General features: G+C 48.0%; 3 protein-coding genes and 1 long non-coding RNA gene across 4 annotated transcripts; 1 reads left to right on the forward strand and 3 right to left on the reverse strand.

Annotated features, from left to right (window-relative positions):
• Positions 1–210: 210 nt before the first annotated feature.
• Positions 211–2,008, reverse strand: LOC112892360 (protein FAR1-RELATED SEQUENCE 5-like). The gene is made up of 2 exons (XM_025959542.1): positions 1,964–2,008; positions 211–1,887 (listed from the first exon to the last, which is right to left on the reverse strand). The coding sequence occupies exons 1-2, from the start codon at positions 2,006–2,008 to the stop codon at positions 211–213; spliced, it is 1,722 nt and encodes a 573-aa protein (XP_025815327.1).
• A 725-nt stretch (positions 2,009–2,733) lies between these two features.
• LOC112892361 (general transcription factor IIF subunit 2-like) lies at positions 2,734–6,128 on the forward strand. Its single transcript, XM_025959543.1, is given in 7 exon segments — positions 2,734–2,865; positions 3,599–3,680; positions 3,683–3,706; positions 5,140–5,270; positions 5,343–5,414; positions 5,741–5,887; positions 6,009–6,128. Coding segments are annotated over 7 exon segments (708 nt in total).
• Positions 6,129–12,772: 6,644 nt separating this feature from the next.
• On the reverse strand, positions 12,773–18,004 carry LOC112894843 (beta-glucosidase BoGH3B-like). The gene is made up of 11 exons (XM_025962671.1): positions 17,637–18,004; positions 16,479–16,780; positions 16,090–16,294; positions 15,748–15,838; positions 15,483–15,628; positions 14,994–15,237; positions 14,811–14,915; positions 14,479–14,661; positions 14,128–14,329; positions 13,144–13,627; positions 12,773–12,995 (listed from the first exon to the last, which is right to left on the reverse strand). Exons 2-11 carry the CDS (start codon positions 16,693–16,695, stop codon positions 12,863–12,865), a joined length of 2,010 nt encoding a protein of 669 aa, XP_025818456.1. The 5' UTR covers positions 16,696–16,780; positions 17,637–18,004; the 3' UTR covers positions 12,773–12,862.
• A 313-nt stretch (positions 18,005–18,317) lies between these two features.
• On the reverse strand, positions 18,318–19,899 carry LOC112895724. Its single transcript, XR_003229247.1, has 3 exons — positions 19,775–19,899; positions 19,590–19,690; positions 18,318–19,119 (listed from the first exon to the last, which is right to left on the reverse strand). It is a non-coding gene; the product is annotated as an uncharacterized LOC112895724 (long non-coding RNA).
• Between the last annotated feature and the right edge of the window lie 1,431 nt (positions 19,900–21,330).

The following is a 21,330-nucleotide window of genomic DNA, read 5'->3' on the forward strand; positions in this document are numbered from 1 at the left end:
CTTCTGAAGTCTTGGCCATTTGAAAAATATCTTCAAATTTATTATAGGCGCTTGACATCTTCCTTCTCAAAGAGTCATCCCCGGAGAGTGTTGTCTTCTCCACTAATAAATTTCCTTCATGGTCATATGCATTATCTCTGAAATTAGACAATAATATGTCAGTTCTACAAAAGTATGATATGACGGCAATAACATTATATGTACATGAGATTACCTTTTACAATTTCGCGTCCACCTTTTCATGACGTAGTGCATAGGCAGTTCATTAATTCTTGCAGCTCTTAACATACGTATGATATGACGGCAAGGTATTCCTCTCGACTCAAAAAGCATGCATGAGCACTTGTATATGAGATCTGGAGTGAAGCAAATCAACTCTCTAACTTTATTAGAGTCGTCAGTCATTGTAACAATTTTTCTATCCACCATTTCACTTGTGCTTTGGATATCACAATGCTCCCTTGCAGCTAGCACCTCTTTTTGAAATATTTTAAAAACCTCATGTGTGAAAACTAGACCACCATGTTTCTCGATTTCCCATGTAGTAAATAGAGTAGGGGTCGTATGCAGGGTTGTGGTATCATCTGTCAATTCTTCCTGCCGTTGGCATTTCAAGGCCGTGTCAAACCGTAGCCAAAACTCAATAAGTGCAAGTTTATGGCCTATGAAACGGTTGAAAAATGAATTTGCACTCTCTGACCTTGATGTTGTTCGAAGAATACCTCCAAGCCAAACTTCTCTAAAATATGCCGGTATCCATGACTCTCGGATGTGATATCTTCTCGCCAACCATTCGTTGTTCTCCAAATGAAAATCTGTTATTATAGCTTGCCATCTACTCTCAAACTCTTGTATTGTTTCTGAACCCCATACACATGAGTTCACCCTTTTCCAAAAATCATCGTCCTCTAATAGATGAGGACCAATTTTCTCAGGAAATTTTTTCATTATGTGCCACATGCACAACCTATGGATGGTGTTTGGAAGAACACGAGCAATAGCAGCTCTCATACTAGCATCTTCATCAGTTACAATAAGTCTAGGATACTTCCCTCCCATAGCTCTTAGAAAGGTCTCAAATAACCAAACATAGCTTTCAATTTTCTCATCAGCTAAAAAAGCAGCACCAAAGAAAATAGAATGCATATGATGATTGACTCCAGTGAAAGGTGCAAATTTCATGTCATATTGGTTTGTGCTGTAAGTAGAATCAAACGATAACACATCACCAAAGTGGACATAGTTCTTCCTACTTGTTGTATCAACCCAAAACACTCGAACCAGCCGATCATCTTTCACTTCATACTCAAAGAAAAAACCAGGGTCCAATTCCTTCAACCGACCCAAGTTGTCAATAAACATCTGAGCATCCGCATCTTTGATTTTGTTCCTGAAATCACTATAGTAGTTCTGTAGATCCTTTTTCATGCATCCCACATACTCAAAACCCCCTGCACCCACATGAAGTAGTCTGTATGCCTGTGATGTTCCTATGCTTGCTTTGTGGCAATTGAAGAGAGTTGTTTTTGCCTTCTGATTTACATAGCGATTGGATCGAAGCAAATGACGTTTGCTAGGTGTCACAAGCTCATGGTTGTGTCCCTCATACAATGCGGTTATTTTGTACTTGCCTTCACTAGTGCGCTTAACATAAATATAGGCTTCACATCCACATCTAGTCTCTCTAGTTTGACGCTTATTCTTGACGTCCATATCATTGGATTTTTTTGATTTGTATCCTGCCCTTGCACATAAGTACCGCTTCCATTTAACCACCCCATTGTCATCTATTTGTTGTTGTCCGATACGAACCGAAAAGCCCATGTCATGTGCATAATCCTTGTAAGCTTTCTCCGCAGATTCGATACCATCAAATGACATCCCTAACTGAAAATATACATAATGTTAGTATTTAATCATAACTGAAAATCCTTAACTGAAAATTTAAATAAAAAAGACCCACCTTAACTACACTGCTTTTCTTCCTTGGTGTCCTAACTTCATCCATGGGGGGAGGCAGGAGGGAGACAGCAGAAGGCCCATCGGATGGAGGCAGGAGGGCTGCAGGAGGGCCATCAGGGGGAGGCAGGAAGGCTGCCGCTGGAGGGCCATCGTGGGGAGGCTGCAAGGCTGCGGCAGCTGCAGCCGCAGGAGGGCCATTGGGGGGAGAGACGTCATTGGGGTTCTGCATAGGGCGCGAGGGAGGGCCCGGGAGGAACAGCTGCAGCGGATTCCGTGGTCGCGCCGCCGGTTCCCTGCCCGCGTCCGGGGCCGTGCGAGTGCCAGAGTGAGGGGAGGAGTGGCGCGCTTCCGTTCGCGTGGGGGAAGAGGAGCGGCAGAGAGGACTTCGTTTAGGGCGCAAGGGAGGGCCAGGGAGTTAGGGACGGCGGCCGACGCCGGCGAAGTCCGATGGTGGTGGCGGCAATCTGCTTCCGATGTTTTGGTTTGCCGCTAATACACTGGAGAAGATGAGGGGGCAGGGACTTCTTTGAAACGTTGCTTCGCCTGGCGGAGGAGCTTAACTGCTAAAACGCTGCTATCGTTCGATGCAAAACGGGCGGCGCCGATCTGCTGCTTGCACGATTGCACGGGAGAGCGGATTGCACCGCAGTCGGAGCCCCTGCAACTGCATGCCGCGCTCCCGCCGCCCCCATCACACGAACCGCTCACCCAAACCGGGCAAACCAACCCTAGTGAGGAACCGATCATCGGGGCACCACCGACCCGCCGGCGATGTCGGAGGAGGCGAAGTACGTGGAGACGGCGCGGGCCGACCGCTACTTGTGGCTCATGAAGAGTGCCCCACCGTCGTCTCCCGCGCCTGGCAGGAGGCCGCGGCGGCGGCGCAAGGCCCAGACGCCGGAGGTGCCAACCCTAACCCTAACCCGGTTGTCGCCAAGGTCATCCTCTCCCTCGATCCCCTCCGCGATGACGACGCGCCTAGCCAGGCAAGCCGCCTCCTTCTTCTGCTCCCCCTTACCACACCTCGCCTCGCTTTGTGCTGTTGTTTTCCGTGCATTGCGTTTCGATCGATTCGTGCTCGATCTGTACTTCAACGTAGACCGAACTGTGGGGAAGGATGGGATTGGTGAATCTAACACGCCGCCAAGTTATTATCCGATATTATTCGATCTACGTTGAAGTCGATCTGCGTGGAGGTTCAGCGGATTGAAGTTGGAAGTATGTTCTACGGGCTATGATGATCAGAGTTATCAGTCCCCAGAGATGATAGTTTAACTGAACATGTTAATTTGTTTGATTTTTTCAATCGATCGGAGATTGATTTTCTTTCTCGGAACAATCTGTAATCTACGTCTTTGGATAGTTGGAATTTTGTTCTCCATATTCACGTAGAAGTTGATTACCAATTTATATGCCTACGGAGGCGGCGGGTCAGAACAAAAATTGAGATTCATGCAGCTCGTGTCTTAGTGTAAAGAGACAGAAGAAATCTCTACGCTGTCGTTCAGGAGTGTGCCCCAGTTATTCCAGTCATTATAAGACAACTTTGCTCGATAAAAGTGTTTTAGATAATTTTTATGCTATATCTAGCACTTATGGTACCTATGTTTCTTACGTGGTGTTAATGACACAACAGATCAAGATGGAGATGACACAAGAGTGCAGCGGCAATACACCAAAGAGTTACTCTCTGAATATGTACAGCGATTTTGTGCCAATGGCATTTTTTCCGAGTCTAACCAAGGTTCGAGCCAGCTGTATTTAATTAACTTTCTTCATGATGTTTCCATGTATTTATCTATCTCCGTTTGTGCAAATTTTCATATAGACAATGTTGTGAACACTAATTGTTGCTAGTAGTTCTAGGCTCTAGCAAACCACTGCTTGGTTATTTGAATCCTTTTTAATAAGACCCACTTTAGCATACATTCTTTCAAACTATTTTAACATTGAACTTGGACAACATCTTTACAACCTTATTGCTGTGTCATATGCTAAATGACACAAGTACATGTCTTATTGGTTTAAAACATTCCATATTACAAAGTAACGCTTCAATATATGTTTTATAAACCTTTTATTATGAAAAATAATACTACCTCCATCCTTAAATATATGATGTTTAGGGCAAGGTAATCCTAAATGTCAAATATTTAAGGACAGAGGGAGTACGTACTTGTTATTGGAGTGGAGGGGGTACAGCATTAACTAATTGGGTCCAATAGTTCTTAGTTAGTAGCACGCTAGCCAATTTCACCAAATGGTCTCCAGTATTAGGAGAGCTTGTCACTTCTGTGACAAATTACAGAGTGTTTTGCAGTCCATTTGAATGCCAAATATGTTGCCTGGGTTTTGTGATATCTAGATCGCATTCTGAGACTTGGCACAATTTACCTATGAAGAAACAAAGACATGGTTGCACCCCTCGGGCCTGTCTTTTCTGGTTAATTGCTATACTCCAGGTTCTGATTGTACAAACTGGACTGCAACTTTGGAGAGGATGCATCTACTAACATCTTTGGGCTATGTTGCCCTAGTGACTAATCGGGTCATATAGTTTTCCACATTCCTCGGTGTATCCTTCTGTACGTTTAGTGTATGTTCTAAATTTAATTCTAGTAAACACCCAATTGACGGACGATTCCAGTATGAGTAACTCAATTTGTGTTTATTGTGTACTCCTGACGTTTTATAGTGTATACATCAAACTTCTTATTACCTAAAAGCCAATTCACTGACACATGCAGGAAATTATGTTCCACGCACCCTATCAGATAGGTATTTGCGTAAAGCTAACATACTAAGCTTCGGTTGTTTGCATGACCATGCTATAGGTAAGGTAGCTCATATGTCTTCGTGAGGTCTCTTAAGTATATTATAGGATTTAGCTTGATCATGTATGTAAATGACAACTAATGTTAAAGAAAGTTACCAATATTTCGAGATACTGTTTTACACTTACATTTTTCCTCGAAAACTACATCTTACTTGGACCACATATTATCTTCTGCTTTTAGGAATCCGTGGTGTACAACAAGTTGCATCGTATGCACTGTTCTCGACTGATATTCCTAGAACTATGTTTTAATGTCCATATTTATCAGTATTTTAATTACAAGCTATTTACTTAGTTTGTTTCCTTTACCACACAATATGACCCCCTATTTTTTTTTACAGGGAAACTTGCTTGTGAAGGGAAAGTTGAAAACAAATTTGACATTAAGCCGCACAGGGAAAATCTTATGGACTATGGAAAGTTATGCCGTGAGAGGACGAATATGTCCATGGTTAAACCAAGAAAAACAGAGGTGACACCTGTTAGTGTTCTGTTTATGAAGTGTTCCTATTGGATTGACCCTTTTTTCTGTCACACCTTGTAGTTATTTCTAGATGACAATGGACAAGGCATGAGACCTATGCCTGGCAGGCAGCTGGTACATCCTGGCCAAAAGGTAGTTGTTCTTTCTAACGTATCTAACGTTACTCCCAAGAGATCGTGCTCCAGTTGCTGGTAACCTGCGAGAGTACTTGCACCTAGGACCTGGGTTGCATTGGTTGTTTAAATACTGGATGTTGTTTTCTGAAATCAGGGTTCCTGTCTCATACCTTGCGTATGAACTTTCTATGGATAGCATTTCCAGAGTGGAACGTGTTTTCTTTTCTTTTTTTCCTGCAAAATTCAAAATTATGTGTATAATTTTATTTTCAAATATTCCATGAGGTTGTCCTATGACCATGCAGATGATAAAGGGACTAATGTAATATTTTTGTTTGTTAGGAGAAGAAGAAGCCACCAGTAACAAAAATTGACACGAAAAGAACTAGGATGGATCGTGGGGAACTGGAAAAAAACCTATTCAAGCTTTTTGAGAGGCAGCCGAATTGGTCACTAAAGCAGTTAATGCAAGAAACTAACCAGCCTGAGGTATTTTTCTCATCCTCTCCAGATTCTGCTCAAGAGATGAAATAGGTCTTCCCATCACAGTTACTGCATTTCTTATACCGAAATCATGGTAACCAATTGACTATGCTTGATTTCTCTGCAGCAATTCCTAAAGGAGATACTGAACACGCTCTGTGTCTACAACAAGCGAGGGTCAAATCAAGGGACCCATGAGCTCAAGCCTGAATACAAGAAGTATACAGGGGGCAACCCCACTAATTGAAGCTTGTATATCTCGTTTGCACTTAGAAGGTCTTTCCCTAATGTGTTGGATATGACTTATCGATTCTGTCATGGGAGCTCTCAGCTGTTAGTTGCTGCGTGCAAGTAAATCTCCAATGTCTCATTTTTCGTCACTTACATTAGTTTGTACGCATGTGTCGATAAATCTTTTATGGAGCCGGCAGCCTTACGTACAAAGAAGCGGAGTGCGGCAAACTTAGTTTTCGCATTTTCAATGTATAGTAACGAGGATCGAGAATATAGCCCTACACTTTCTGGCGAGTCTCACAAGATGACGTCTTCGTGATTAGAGGAATAAACTCATTGTTCCAAACTTAGTTTTGACATCTGTAAGTGTTTGATTGAATTCATGTCTATAACTATAAACATATCCAAATAGCACTACATTAGCATGAAGAACTTATTCACCTTTTCGAAACAGCATACTTTTGATTTGAAACGATTACAAGTTAAGAAATAACAAAAAAGGAAGAAAGGTAAGAGGAGGCTTTGATAATCGGGACTATTGCATTATTTAGGCAATATGGTTATGTCATAATAACATAGTTTCGGACAAAGTTTCAGTTTAAATATATCTTTTTTAATAAAAAAAAACTTGACGAGTGCGTTTCTATTGATATAGCAACGAAATAGAGAGGCAATAACCAAACAAAAAAAAGAAAATCACAAAAACCACTACTCAACAACTCAGGCCGATCAGATTAGAGCATCGACTCAAGGCACGCAACTCTTCTCCACGAGACAACTCTAGCCGGTCAGAAAAACTCCGCACGACAAATGCAACAAAATTGAAGCCTTTTCACGACACCCACCAAACATCCAGTGCGCCGAGAACCTCCAGGCATGATCCTGCGTCGAAAGGGAACCAAAAGATGCAGACGGCACGCACCGGGAAGATCACCGCCATGCGGAACCCTCCGCCATCGTGCCGATGCAACACCACCCTCCACCTGATGGAGTGATATCATCAAAACCGGACCTCTCGTAGGCTACCTCGCAGTCGCCACCACGATAACACAACGCGCGGGAGCCTCGCCACATCCGCCGTTGGACCTCGCTCTCGTCGCCTCGTGGAATCACCATGCGCAGGGGCCTCACCATGCTCGTCACGGTACTCCACGCCACGGTTCTATTTCTTTTATCGCCGTCGGGGTGGTGAGCAATGTTGCCCCACGTCCCCCGATCTCCATCAATGCCTAGCCGCCACGGCAATCCAACCTTACCTCCTTGCTTCACTCACCAACGTAACCTCCGCCGCCGTGCCAACAAGCCAAACAAGTCGCTTGCGCCGTCTTCCGACGATATACCGCACCGGATAGCCAAGCCAAGCTGAGCAACCCGCCGCGGTCTGCTGCAAGCCAAGTGGTCCCATGCTGTCGATGCCGCTAACATCGTCCTTCGACGTCGTCCCACGCTGCACTAACAGTTGCCAAGCAACCACAATCAATAAACACGTGACAACCTCCGGTCGCCATCATAGCTGCGAACGCCATCGCGAGGGCTCGGTAACACCTGTTCAGTTTGCCACGCGGCGGAGTTGCCGAGCCCATCTGCTGTTGCCCATGACCAATGGACCAGAAATACCTCGAGCCTATGGGTCTCCAGAGTCGACGCAGCCAAGGAGAGCAAGACGCCAAAGGCACCACAGCAGCCCATCCGGGGCGACGCCACCGCCGCGCCTCCACGCACCATGCCGCTGCCGTACCTCCGCCTCTGCTGCGCTCACAGTCCAGGAGCCTTCTGACCGACCACGGCCACCGCCGCCTCCTCGCGCCGCGCAGCAACTCCGCGAAGCACATGCCCGTCGCCGCGCCACCTCGTAGGCCCGCGCTGGCCCCACCGCGCGGTCTTGTCGCCGGCCGCCGGCCGCCGCCGCGCACGGCCTTCTCGACCCGCAACAGGCCTCCGCAGTCCGCACTCCTCGCGTCCGGGTGACGCCCACGCCGGCACGCGGCCGCCACGGGGCCTCTGGGGAAGGGCGACGTGGAGCCTCGCCGCCGCCCTCTTCGCCCCAGCGGCCTTCGCCCGCGGCCACTGCAGCTGTTGGCCCCGTTTCCTCGGCTGCCGGCCACGCAGCTCCTTGCCACAGCGCCACCCCTCCACGCCCTCTTGCGGCTGCCCTCGCGCCCGCGCTCGGCCGCCGGTCGCACCTCCGCATAGCCCCTGTGCATCGGGAGGGGCCGCGCCGTCGAGCCGAGCACCCACGTTGCGCTCCTCCAGATCTAGCCAAGGGGGCGATGGATCCGGCTAAGGGGTCACTGGATCCGACCGTAGCAGCGTTGGAGCCGGGCCGCGCCGTTGTCGTCGAGCTGTGCCAGCCATGCCACCGAAGCTTGACTCCTCGGCGAAGATGTCCCTGCTGCCACCTTCCTCGAGGCTGCCAGACTTCCAGCGAGCCTCTCTGGCAGCGGCAGGGGGATGGATGGAGAGGAAGCCGGTCCGCCGGCGGCGCGCTGCGAGGAGCCGCCCGTGTCACCTGCGGGGCGGCGACACGGGGGTCGTATCTCTTCAGCCTTCCCCTATATATACTTCTTTTAGGTTGCATGTCGGATCCGGTTGTTGTCCTTGATGCAAAACGAGAGAAAACAACACCCATTAAAACAGACATGGATTTTCTAGATATCACATAAACGTATTCGTAGTAATTTAATACATATTCTCTCCATACTAAATGGATCTTCAGACATGGATGAGGGAGTAATTACTATAATAAGCTTTATTTCCATTTTCTTCTTAATATAAAAATATACAACTCTACCGTGTACTCCAGATTTGATTAGAAAAACTATAACCTCCATTTTCCTGCGTGCGGGGACGTCTTCATTAGAAAGATTTGGAAGATAAAATAAATAAGGCAGTTGGAGCAGGCTAGCAGTGCGAGGACGTCCGCGGATGGCCGGACGAAATCGGCTTGCTTCGCAGGCTGGCGTAGAAGGCTGCGTTTGGTTACTATACTATTTATTATAAGATCCGTTATATTAAATATTTGATACTAATTAGAAGTATTAAATATAAATTAATTATAAAATAAATTTGATAACCTAGATCTTTACGAGATGAATCTATTAAATCTAATTAGTCTATAATTAACTTATATGATGCTACAGTAAATATGTACTAATTATGAATTAAATAAGCTTAATATATTCGTGTCGTGAATAAACTCTAGACTTACGCTTAAGTTTTATAATTAGTTTATATTTAACTTTTATAATTAAAATCGGACAGAATTTATTATAAACATCTGAAATCCGAGCAGCGCCCAGAAGCGATCTGCTTCCTTCTCGCTGACGAACTCGAACTCACCGACCTAGTTCATTCCCGAGCAGGCGGCGGCCCGGGGTCTGGCGCACACCTCCGTCGCGCTCCTCCGGCTGCGTCCGACCTCACCGGCGGTGAGTACCCGCCGGATCCGCTCCCCCCCTGCTCCTCCACGTCTCCCCCGTGACCCTGATTTCGTCGAGCAGGGATCCTCCCTCTCCCCGCGGCCCGCAGTCCCCTAGCTCGATCGTCGCCAGCCCCGAGGTTCTCCACGCTTGTGCTCTCCTCATCGGCCCGCAGATTCGTCCTCCTTCCCTGCCGGCACCCGGGCTCCTCCTACCTCCCGGGCTCCCGGCGGCTTCCCGCCCTCGCTAGAGGTGTCCGAGCTCCACGAAGGTGAGTCGCCCGCCCTTCGTTCCACCGCCCACCCCAAAGGCCCAACTCTAGTTCCGCTTCCGCCTCCCTCCCTAATCCTATGTTGTTCTTTATCCCATTTCTTGCTCGTCGTATCTGCCCTTGTGCTGGATCTTACCCCCAGCGTGGTGATTTTCTTTTTAATTTGGCTGTCTAACTCGGATCATGATTCATGTGCATGCAGTTAGCAACCATCTAGGTAGAAGTTGGTAACTAGGCTTTAACCTTTATCAACCATTTAGTTAACGCGGGTTGTACTAGTATAGCAGCTAGTACTTACCACAGCTGCCTGCTGGTGAGGCTAATTTCTACATGCTTTGAGTATCGGTGTGCGCCGGAGATGGCTACATCGCGCGCATGGCTGGACGTCACGGGGGCTACATCTATGGCCAGCGCCGCCCGAGTCCATGCACGTGCCGGTCCTGGGACCACAACGACTCGGGGCTACTTGGGCTTGCGCACGAGGTGGCTCGGGGGCTCACAAATGCTGGCCCAGCGCATGCGTGGCCGGGCTGTCACCTATCTCTCGCTCAACGACTATACGCTGTAAGTTGTAGTATAAGTAAGAAGTAAATTTCATGAATCTTGTAACCAAAGCCGACTCCAGTTGCACAAAGTCTACATGGCTTGTTCTTTCTGTTCTTTCTGTTCCGGTGTTCCCTTTTTCCAAACTTCGCTTGTTTTCTGCCTCAGCGGCAAGCAACGATGGCATCAAAGCCGTCGAACCGCCTTTCATGAAGTGTGATGGGTACCATTGAATTAGAATGAAAGGCCTACATGGCTGACAAATTATATATATATCCTTGGTTAGAACAAATGAGAGAGGAGACTATGGAAGAGAGAGAGAGAGCTGACACTTGTGCGAGATTGAGAAGCGATTATTATAGTAACCATCACTCAATTTTATTGTAGCCCCAGCCGACCGTCAACAATCGCAAGCACATAAAACATCTTGAATGTTTGGGATACTGACTGAAGAAAAAGAAAAACAAGCCCGAACTATAACATCTTTCCTATTCCTACAAAACGCATCCATTCCATGTGGAGTCGATGCCCATGACGATTGAATCAGGGGCTGTCTCTCACATCTACTTCAAACGCATGAGGAAATCCGTGCAACGTGACGACCCGCCCGGCGGGTGCCCGTCCAGCATCGCGTCGCACCAGTAGAGCATGGGCGACCAGGTCACCACGTTGTGCGGCACCACCAGGTCCTCGTCCAGCCTCACGCGCACCGTCAGCGCCACGCGCTCCCGCCTCCCGCGCTGCCCCTCCAGGCTCTCGTACAGCGCGCCGGGGATCCCCAGCCCGCCGCCCGCGGCGACGAGCCGCACCGTCGCCACGCTCCGCCCCGGCAGGCAGAACCCCGGCAGGTCGGCGCGCGCGAGGGGCACGCCCGCGTACGCCACCACCGCGGTGCCGTTGCCGGGTCTGAAGCAGTGCCGCCACACGTTGCGGTTCCTGGCGCGGAGCGTGACGGCGAAGGTGGGCGCCCCCGCCGCGCGGTGGCCGGGGTCGAGGCCCTGAAAGCTCGACACGGCCGCGGAGACCTCGAGCGGGCCGTAGATCAGCCAGAAGACGAGGAGCACGCAGAGTCCGGCGCCCGTCAGGAGCAGCGCCAGGTGGAGGTGAGGATACCTCCGCTGGAAGCGTGTCCACCAGTTCTGGCCGGAGACGACGATGCCGTCCATGGATGCGTTAGGAGATCGATGCATGTTGCAGGGCAGTGCACGACTGCACGGCGATGGCCGATCGAGGGAGGAAACCCCGGCAAGTCGACGACACCCTCCCGGCTTTGATGAACACGGCCGTTTATACTGTAGAGTTAGTTTTTGCAAAGATATATCCTGAGCTCTCCGGTTCATGGAGTATAATACGGATCGGACACCCGGTTGTGCTCGTGCAGGATCGATCACGTTTCACGATAGCTCCGGGCCCGGTTGTGACTCGCGAGTCGTGAGATATATATAAGCTGCTGCTGCTACGTGATTGGATTCCACGTCCTAGCTTAGCTATCCCTGAACAAATTAACTGAGAATAATCCCGTCGTGTGCCGATCGTGTTGACGACTGGGCGTCTGGGCACGGATCGAGCAGCATGTGTCTAGGCGTCGACCTGGAGGAGGCGGCGCGGCCGGTCGACTACGACATCTTCGCCGACCCGCGAGACGACGAGGCGCCGCCGGTCATGGGCTACAGAGCACCCAGCTGCTGGTCGCGCTTGAGCGACGAGGACCGCCTCATCGGCCCCCCGGTGCTCATAGCGACGTGTCTCCTGATGGCGCTGCTGGTCGGTGCCTCCATCTACGTGCTGTTCTTCAACGACGTCCCGTCCTTCGCCGTCGGCGTCGCGGGCTACGGCGGCATCGACCCCGGCCGCCCCGGCCGCGTGGTCTCGCCGGCGTTCGACGTCGCGCTCCGGGTGAACAAGGCGTGCGTCGACCACGCGGGCGTGGTCGTCGCGTACGCGGGCGTGGCGCTCGGCTGGGCGCGCGCGGAGCCGTGGGACTGCGAGGAGAAGCGATGGGAAAAGGGCGTGGTGGTGGTGGCCAGGGGCGCCGGGGTGGGGCTGCCGGAGCACCTCCGGGACCGCATGGCATCGGAGTGGCGGTCGGGGGCGCTGGAGCTCGACGTCGAAGTTGAGATCTTTGACAGCAGCGGCAGCAGCCGCGCCGCCGGTGACTTTCCCCAGAAGCTGATGACCTGCAAGGTGAGGCTGGACGCACAGAATTCGGAGCCATTGCCTTGCGCGTGGTATGCTCTAGACCCTGATGTCTTTTGACAATAGGGGCTAGCGGCCATGTTTCAACCAGTGCTTTAACTTGCTGCATGGGCAATTTTTTCAAACAGCAATTGTACTGATTTTCACCAGATACTATGTGAACTTGTATGTACCTGCTACACTTTTACCTCGCTAGGCGAGGGAAGAAAACAAAACTACAAATGATAATTTGAGGAAATAATTGATTGATTGATGGTCAGCAACCGCATTTTGCAGAGGTATCATCAAGAACATTAGACATGGTTAATCATACAAAGACTACATACGGGCAGCTGGGTGTTGAAATAAGCCTATGCCCAGATCATTGATCAGTATCAATGACAGTAAAGAACACATCACAACATATATCAATCTTTGCTTTGTATCTCCCAGATTGTCAACACCAGAAAACCTGAAAAACAGCAAACAAGATGAAACGCCAAGTAAGTAGCAGAAAAGACAACCCGTATGGTGCTATTCTATTTAAATTGTTTTCAAAACAAAAGCAATAGTTCAAACTGGTTTTACTGTTATTTTCAAACTACATTGAAGATGCTTACCCTGGCAATGATGAATTTATTGTCAAACCAAAGCCAAAAGGATAAAGCGGATCATAGTGCGGATCTCCCACATTCATGGGCAGCTGGTCAACAGACTTGAACCAGGTACGGGGGAGTTTTCCAGTGAAACCATAGTCCCCAAAAAGTACATCAGCGACACCCTGACCTTCGGTGCCAGGAAGCCAAGCAGCAACAAGCGCTTCCATCAGTGGAACATAGGGTTCAATCACAACAGGACGACCAGAGACGATAACCACCACACATTTAACTGCAGAGCACACAGTTCTGATCGTGTCTGGACCAGGGTCTATTATAGTGAGGTCAGTGCTGTCACCTACTGTTTCAGAATAAGGCAGCTCGCCAACAACAACGATAGCGAATGAGAAGTCATTATGCTTCATGAAACTGCCATCAGGATTCTCGGAGTAGACTACAGGCGTAGAGTCTGCAACGGTGGACTTTATGGCATCAAGAATTGTTGTCCCTGCAGGGGAAATTTGATCACTGCTATGAAAAATATAGAAGATGTTGCTGCTTTAGCCGTTAGGTACTTCAATTGTTACGAGCTACTGAACAAGAACACAAAAGTGTGCCAGGAATTTAATATATTCTAAATTTTCAGTCAGGAATCATGTCAGTTCATTAGAGCAATAGCGGCACTGTCATCACTATGTAGTGGATCATGGGCATGCTATCTAGGTAAATTGTGGTGTGTGAATATTTGTCAACCAGTCAGCAAATTTAAAGCATATGTATCTGTTTGTTTTTAATCAAGAAACCGGAAATGTAGGGTTTGTTCTGATGTGATGCATCTGAAGTCTGAAGAGTGAATATGCTCGTCTTTTCTTGTTTCATTTGCAGTTAGGATACTATCTTCTAACATGTAAATGATGCTTCAACCCATATTATCTAGGGATACCAAGATTCCTAGCTGTACTGAAACTAACTAGAAAGCATGCTGACAATATAACCAAAGGCACATACCAGTCGTGATATTTCCGCTGGCCCCCATCCATTCAATTGACCATCCTCCACACTGGTATCCCAAATTGCTAGCATGACTTCCAGCTACGAGGATCCTTCTAGCTTTCTTTGGGAGAGGTAAGAATTGCTGATTGGGAGAATTCCCATTTTTCAAGAGAACAAGTGATTTCCTGACAGCTTCTCTGGCCAATTCCCTGTGCTCCTGTATAAATTAAAAACACAGTTGCTAAGTTGCTCTAGCATGAATCCCAACCTAGTCATCCACGATAACTGGGGTTTGTTCACTATGTAACTTGAGAAGGAAGTGTGTAAAATGTGGAAGTAATATACAACATGCCATCTATTACCGACCTTCTTTCCAAGCTGATCTGCAAAGCTAAGATCAGCTAATGAGTTCTCAAACAGGCCCATCATAAATTTGACCCGAAGGATACGCCTCACGGCATCATCAATTCTGCTCATATCGACGATACCCTTGTGGACAAGAGATGTCAGATCGTCAATATACTTGGTGTAATTGTATGGCACCATGACCTGGAATAGAGGTGAACCAAAGTTTTTAAAGAAAATGGTGGAAAAGAAAAGTTCATTTATCATAAAACCCTGTTTCCAGTAGAAGTTAATCAACCATGTATGAGGCAGGTAGAAAACAAAGCAAATTTTCTCAAAAGAAATCCACATACCATGTCAATCCCCGCATTTATTCCAGCTTGCACAGAGTAAGTATAGTTTGCACCAGGAGGTGAGGTGATACGGTCTATTCCTAGCCAGTCTGATATCACAAAACCCTGCGATCCGCCAATATGCAAAATTAAGTTATAGATCACAGCAAAGTAATGTAAACGAAGTTGTAGATTGTTACTAACTCTAAAATGTAGTTTGGATTTCAGGTAGCCAGTGACTAAATCATGGTTGGCATGCATTTTTACACCATTCAAGCTTGAGTATGACACCATAATAGTTGCAACACCCTTTATTATAGAGTGATAATATGGTGGCATGTGAATGCTTAGCAGCCCATGTTCATCAATGACTGTGTTATTCTCATTGATTCCATTATGAGTTCCACCATCACCAACAAAGTGCTTAGCACAAGCAGCAACTTTATCCCTGCAAAAACCATAAGCTGAGGTATAAGGATAATACACAAAATTCTTTCACACTGCAACATATTAGCACTGCTTGCTTCCCAAAACTAATTTCAATCGTATAGTACATAATATACTGATAGAGTGCCGTCAACGCATAATAGATGATAATTTCAAACTATTACTTAGATAAAGATGCAGGTGCCTTAAGTGCTGGCTTACATCTACTATACCATCCTTATCACCACTGAGAAAAGAATATCTTACTTCCCAGCTACATACGGAACTCCCTTGGTATGATTCACTGGGATCTCTCCCTGCAAACCAGGGATAATATCTGTCATCTGCTGGACAATCGTGTGATCTTCACTGTAGCTCTCATAACATCGTCCCCATCTTGGATCTCTGCAAACCTAAACCAAGCTATAAGAATAATTTCTGATCAAAATAACTTATAGTGCAACAAGAATATACTAATATTCTGCAGATCTGATGCATAGCAGAAGCAACAAAGTAGTGAATATGTTCTTACTGCAATACATGGAGCAAAAGTATATTGAATGCCTGTTGCCCGCACTTCAAGAGCAGTTGCTACACCAATCCTTCTTACGAGGTCAGGATCCCTAACAACACAAAAGAAGACAGATGATTATATCTACACATATCTGTTGATAATGTATACATGATCTGCTTGTCAACAAGAAAAGTTTATGTTGCCTAATGGATACATATTGCTTTTTAAAAGTCTCCAGCAAAGCAAACAGTAAAATTTTATTTAAACTGGTCAACAAAAATCTTGATACAGCCTTCTAGGAGACATGTAGGATGCTTGCCATATTGCAAACATGTAGTATGTAGATTATCAGAGACATGCCTTGTAGCTCCAAGCCCGATGTTGTGAGGGAATAAGGTGGCGTTGTAGACATTGTTATTACCGTGAATAGCATCAATCCCATAAATCACAGGAATTCCTAGACGTGTTGATAAGGCACCTTTCTGGAATTCATTTACCATGTTAACCCAAATCGATGGACTGGCCTGGGGAGCAGGAACACTTCCACCACCACTTAAGATGCTACCTAGTGAACAGCACAGAAGTTTGGCATTATAAGTTGCATAACCACAGACTTAGATATCATAATGTCACAAAGCAGCCAAAGCTGTGGAGTGTTATCGGCTTCATTTGTCTATATCTCCCAAACAAAATCCATATGCAAGACAGAAAACATTTCCAATCACCCTTATAATGCTCATGTACCTTACCTATGAAGTACTTTTTCATTACATCTGCCGATGCAACCTGCCGTTCTATCTGTGTCATTTGGCCAATTTTTTCAGCAAGGGTCATCCTACCAAGAAGATCCTTGATCCTAGTGTTGATAGGCTGCTTTGGATCCTTGTACTTCATTTGTTCTGCATCTGCCACCGAAGCAAAACATAGCAATAGAAGGCATGCCCAAGAGATATATGAGCTTGTCATCCTGAAATTTCTATAAAAGAAATTTCTTCGGATAGTTGATCTGATGATCTTTATCTCCGATCCTCCGGGGAATTTGAAAGAGACCCTAAATCAAGATTTGGAGATAGGAGAAGTTAAAATGAGATGGCAGATCACAATGAAGAAATTGAAAGTGTGTGAAGAGAGCAAACGAATTTCTTTTGTTGGATACAACAAATAGGCTTTGAGAGATGGCCTACAAGAAGTAAGGTACCTCCAACAGGTTTTCTACAAGAAAAAGAAAAGCACATTGCGTCTGCTATGGTAGTTTTCCTTATACAATTCAAAAGAAGGACTGAACCTATCTTCTTGAGGAAAAACTATTGATACCTCCTTAAACTTTCCCCCTTGCATGCTTACTCATCCACAAAAAGCAAGAATTCACCAAGGATTTACTCACATATCAAGTTAAGTATCTCTATCAGTGTCCATACAACACAAGTGTCAGTTTCAGATCTAACTACGGTGTCCAGCTCATTGGACATGACTGAAAGAGAACCGTTTCCAGCGGGTGAAAATAGAAGGATTGGAATTCGTAGGGCAAGTACTTAGTCGTATGGTCAAACAAAAGAATATGAAAACGAACACATCAGATCAAATATTTCTCAGGACCCAGAAGGGACTGAGAAACCAACCATGTGCTAAGTCAACTCAAGCACATCCCCGTCGGTCTTATAAAATACTGGCCGCCCAGCATGAACTGAATCGACACAAATCAGCCGACAGCGCGACTCTACAGGGGGCGTCACCCCCATTTCCACGCTTGTTCTCGCGAAACGAGCGGTGCCGCCTCCCGTGGAAATCCCATCCGCGGAGTACTGTGGCTGATCTAGAAGGAGAGCAGCGGCAGGAGGAGGCAACAGCCGGTGGTGGGCTGGCGGCGGGTAGCGAGGTGGAAGAGCAAAGTTGGGGATTCTCCTTACCGCGGAGCAGCGGTGGACGGAGGGCGGTGCGGTCCGCGTCAGCTCCGGATAGCGAACCCGAGCTGAGCTCAGTCGCCGCCCCTCGCACACGCATGCGCGCACCGGCGAGGCGCCGAGGCCCGACGAGAAAGGCGGCGGTGCGAGGCGGTGGGGAGGGCACCGGCGCTCGGCTTGCTCGCCGCACCGCGCTTTGTAGGTGAGGTGTCGTCTTCGAGTCGCCAGTGGGCCACCCCGTGTCGGCGGCAAGAGGGCCACGAAAGAAGTGTGAAGACTGACCTCCCAACCGGGCACACACGTCATCCCAGTCATTTCCATCTGACGGCCGGCAGGAGGAAGGAGAGGCACCCAACGGCCAACGGAGTGGCGTCCGGCAGCGCTCCGGCGAGCCGCGGCGTGAAGATTGGACCGCCACCCAAACGTTTTGTAAAAACACCCCTGCGAAGTTTCAAATAACCCTCGATCCAAATCAGGGGTTATTTGCAATTCATTGGGGTTAGTATTTTCACTTACCCCCCTGATTCGGATCGCGATTATTAATCGCGATCCGAATATTTGCAAAAGGACCCCTGATATTTGCGTATAGCCCCCTGGTTCAGATTCCTCCTCCGCCGGTCCGCCGCCGCCCGCCGCTGCCGCCGTCGCCATCCTCCGGCCGTGCCCGGAGCGCATGTGCCACAGCCCCATCCATCCAACCCGCCAAGGCACCAATCATGCGCTCCCGCTGCTCCATCTGACCGGACCCGCGCAACTAGGCTCACATCGGCGTTCATGGCGAGCTCCAGTGGTGACGAGTTCGAGACAAGTGTGTGGAGATGCTAGCCCTGCGAAGCCTCCGATGGCCCAAGCTGCTTGCTGAAATGCTGCAGCCAGGCTGCCGGAGCATTTGCAGGGATTAAGCTCCTGGCCACCTGCAGGGTGGTGGCCAGATTGTTAACTGATTGTATCTTAATTGTGAAGCTCATGCTTGGGGAGTACCAGCCTCAAGATAAATTCGGTCAGGCGCGATTGTGCAGTGAACACTGAAAGATGAAACGGCTGATATGCCACGTTCAACTCTGAATGTATTGTTTTTGATTCAGGACCAAATCAGTTCTACAGTATCGATTACAGTAAAAGTCTTCTTCTAGCACCGATGTGCGCCATCTACGCAGAACAAGATCCAGCCATACAGTTTTACCATGATAAAGACATCTCTGCAAACAAAAAGAGAAAACAGACTGCTACTCTGTGTTGTGACTTTAGTCCCTTGGTTTCAGACTTCCATCTGCACTTCCAGGTTGAAAGGCTTCAGTTTCAGTAGCTTCTATTCTTGGAAATTGAATCTAGGCACCGTCACATAGCACCCACTAGTTGAATCCTCTCCGAACGGGACACCGAGGCTTCCGAGCGCGACACCTACAAGTTGAACTTCTCCAAGTACTTCGCCGCGCACAACATGGCCCAGTTCCTGAGCATCCCAACAATGGATTGCCATATGTCCATTCTGAAAAACAAGTGATTCCTTACCTTCCAATCGCCCCAAAGAGCAGCAGAATTAATTATGTTAAAGACTCGGTGTTTCTTTTCCCATAGCTATAACTTAGCTAAAGATTCAAAATGAGTAATCTCATGCTTGCCTGCACATTCTGAAATATACACCCAAACCTGTCTAGCTAGTAGCTACTATGCAAACCAAAAAAAAACAGATGCGGGGTGCATTCATGTTCAGAACAAAACAAGCGGCATTTATTCTTAATTTCTTTCCTTTTGGCTAAGTTGTCTCCTCTAGTTAGGAACTTGTTTTCAGAAAGTAGGCAAAGGAAAATATGGACCCTAGGTGGAATTTGAATCTTCCACAATGCTGGAGTACGGATTGGAATTACCCCTCTAAAGTTGATAATCTTACATAAAGATTGCGGAAGTGAACCCCTGAAGTATGGTACTGCCAGATCACAGAACCAAGCATCTACTCACCTTCTGAAAGTAGATTTCAAATTGATGCCATCCCATAGGTCTGCAAATACTGATCCAATATTTCAATGATACAAAGCTGCAGCTCCTCAATCAAAGGGCAGCTGTGGAAATGGCTGGCATTAGTACAGGAGAAAATGCCTAGGTACAAAGCGATTCCAATTTCTAGCCTGAAGTGGTAGAGTAACCTTGCAAACGTTTTACTGAATGTTCTGAAGATTATGGTACAACTCTGCAAGGTGCGGGTAGTCTCCGTGGAATGTTGGTTGATCACCCATACAATCTTCGTGTACGGGTGATCCATGAGAGAGCATGACTGAAAAACCAGTTGTAATCGAATTAATAACTGAAAACCAAGCATTCAGTCAAACAACAAGGATTGTGCAGGTATTCAGAAAACGAGGAGCGGATTGGTACTGTTACCTTACTTTTGCGATGCATTGGATCCACTGCAGTTTGGCGCTTTCCGCAAGGTGGTATTCAGAAGAAACGGGCTGGGAAGAAAGGAGCGGCCAGAGCATGCGCCGGTCAGCCGGTGCCGCTGCCGCCCCGGCGAGCCCCACGATCGCCGCGGGCGTGGAGCGGAGCAGGCGTTTCTTAACAGCCCGAGCACCGAACGGGCCTTCGGGGTTCCAACCTCCATCTTCCCCGTGAGCTAGGGCGGCCGACAAGAGGAAGGAGAAGGCACCTAAAGGACGCCGGTGTCCGGCGGCGCGGTGGCGCGAGCATGGGTACCCGATCCGAAAGTTTCTAAAAAAACCCTAAATATTTTCGAATAACCTCCTGGTTTGGATCACGACTACTGATCGCTATCCGATTATTTACACAGTATCCCTAAATGTTGTAAACTATTTTCAGAAGGCACCCTAAATTTTCAGTTTTCCCCCTATTTTGGATCGCGACTGCTAATCACGATCCGGATATTTACAATATGACCCCTAATATTTGCATATATGCCCCTGCTTCAGATCGGGTCCTCCCTCCCGCCCGCCCCCGCCGTCCTCCGGCCGCGCATGGCGCCAGAACCCCACTCACCGAACCCACCGATCCCCAGCTCAAAACCTAGCCCCCAGAAGATCCCCACCCATGGTCTCCCGCAGCTCCATCTGACCGGACGCTGAGAGACCAGCCGCACCATGGTCTTTGCTCGAGCCGGCCGGTGATGGCGAGCTCCATCGGAGGTGATTCCACTGTGGACGCCAGGCCTGCTACGTCTCCGGTGGGATCGGAGCTCCAAGCATGCCGCAGAAGATGCCCGCAGAAACGCTGCAGCCGGAGCATTAGCAAGGCTGAGCGAGCACCTGCAGGGTGGCTGGTGTTGGAATTAACTCCAACAGCCGGAGCTCAGAGCGATGGCTGATCCGAACCTAATTGGATTTGGCCCACGCACCCGAAACACAAGCTCCAGATACATCCGATCAGGCGTGAATGTGCGGTGAGTACTCAAGATGAACCGGCCGATTTGCCATGTCCAACTCTGAATGTGTTAAAAGCCTGCGAGCTCCGTTCAGTTTCTAATTTACAAGAGCAAAGAGATGGGCAAAGACCCTGGGAAATCGCAAGATTCTGAATGCAGTCGACAGATCTACGGTGCTGGCAGGGTATACATCGAGCAATGGGGAAGGTTTGATGTCTGGAGAAACCGAGAAAGGAGAGTTGATGGTACGTAATCTGCAGGAGTAGCAAGTGAAAAATGGCAATATCAAAACATGTATGTCCTGATTATGGCCATCTCTGCTACGAT

This window comes from Panicum hallii, chromosome 5 (genome assembly GCF_002211085.1).
Source record: "Panicum hallii strain FIL2 chromosome 5, PHallii_v3.1, whole genome shotgun sequence".
Classification (NCBI taxonomy): domain Eukaryota; kingdom Viridiplantae; phylum Streptophyta; class Magnoliopsida; order Poales; family Poaceae; genus Panicum; species Panicum hallii.

Bases quoted from the DNA above. Each gene is read 5' to 3' on its own strand.
- LOC112894843 (XM_025962671.1), bottom strand. From the start codon at position 16,695: ATGACAAGCTCATATATCTCTTGGGCATGCCTTCTATTGCTATGTTTT. The intron at 16,295-16,478 runs GTAAGGTACATG...GCTGTTCACTAG, and splicing joins AATGAAAAAGTACTTCATAG to GTAGCATCTTAAGTGGTGGT. The intron at 12,996-13,143 runs GTAAGCATCTTC...GCTGTTTTTCAG, and splicing joins ATAAATTCATCATTGCCAGG to GTTTTCTGGTGTTGACAATC.
- LOC112892360 (XM_025959542.1), bottom strand. From the start codon at position 2,008: ATGGATGAAGTTAGGACACCAAGGAAGAAAAGCAGTGTAGTTAAG. The intron at 1,888-1,963 runs GTGGGTCTTTTT...GTATATTTTCAG, and splicing joins AGAAAAGCAGTGTAGTTAAG to TTAGGGATGTCATTTGATGG.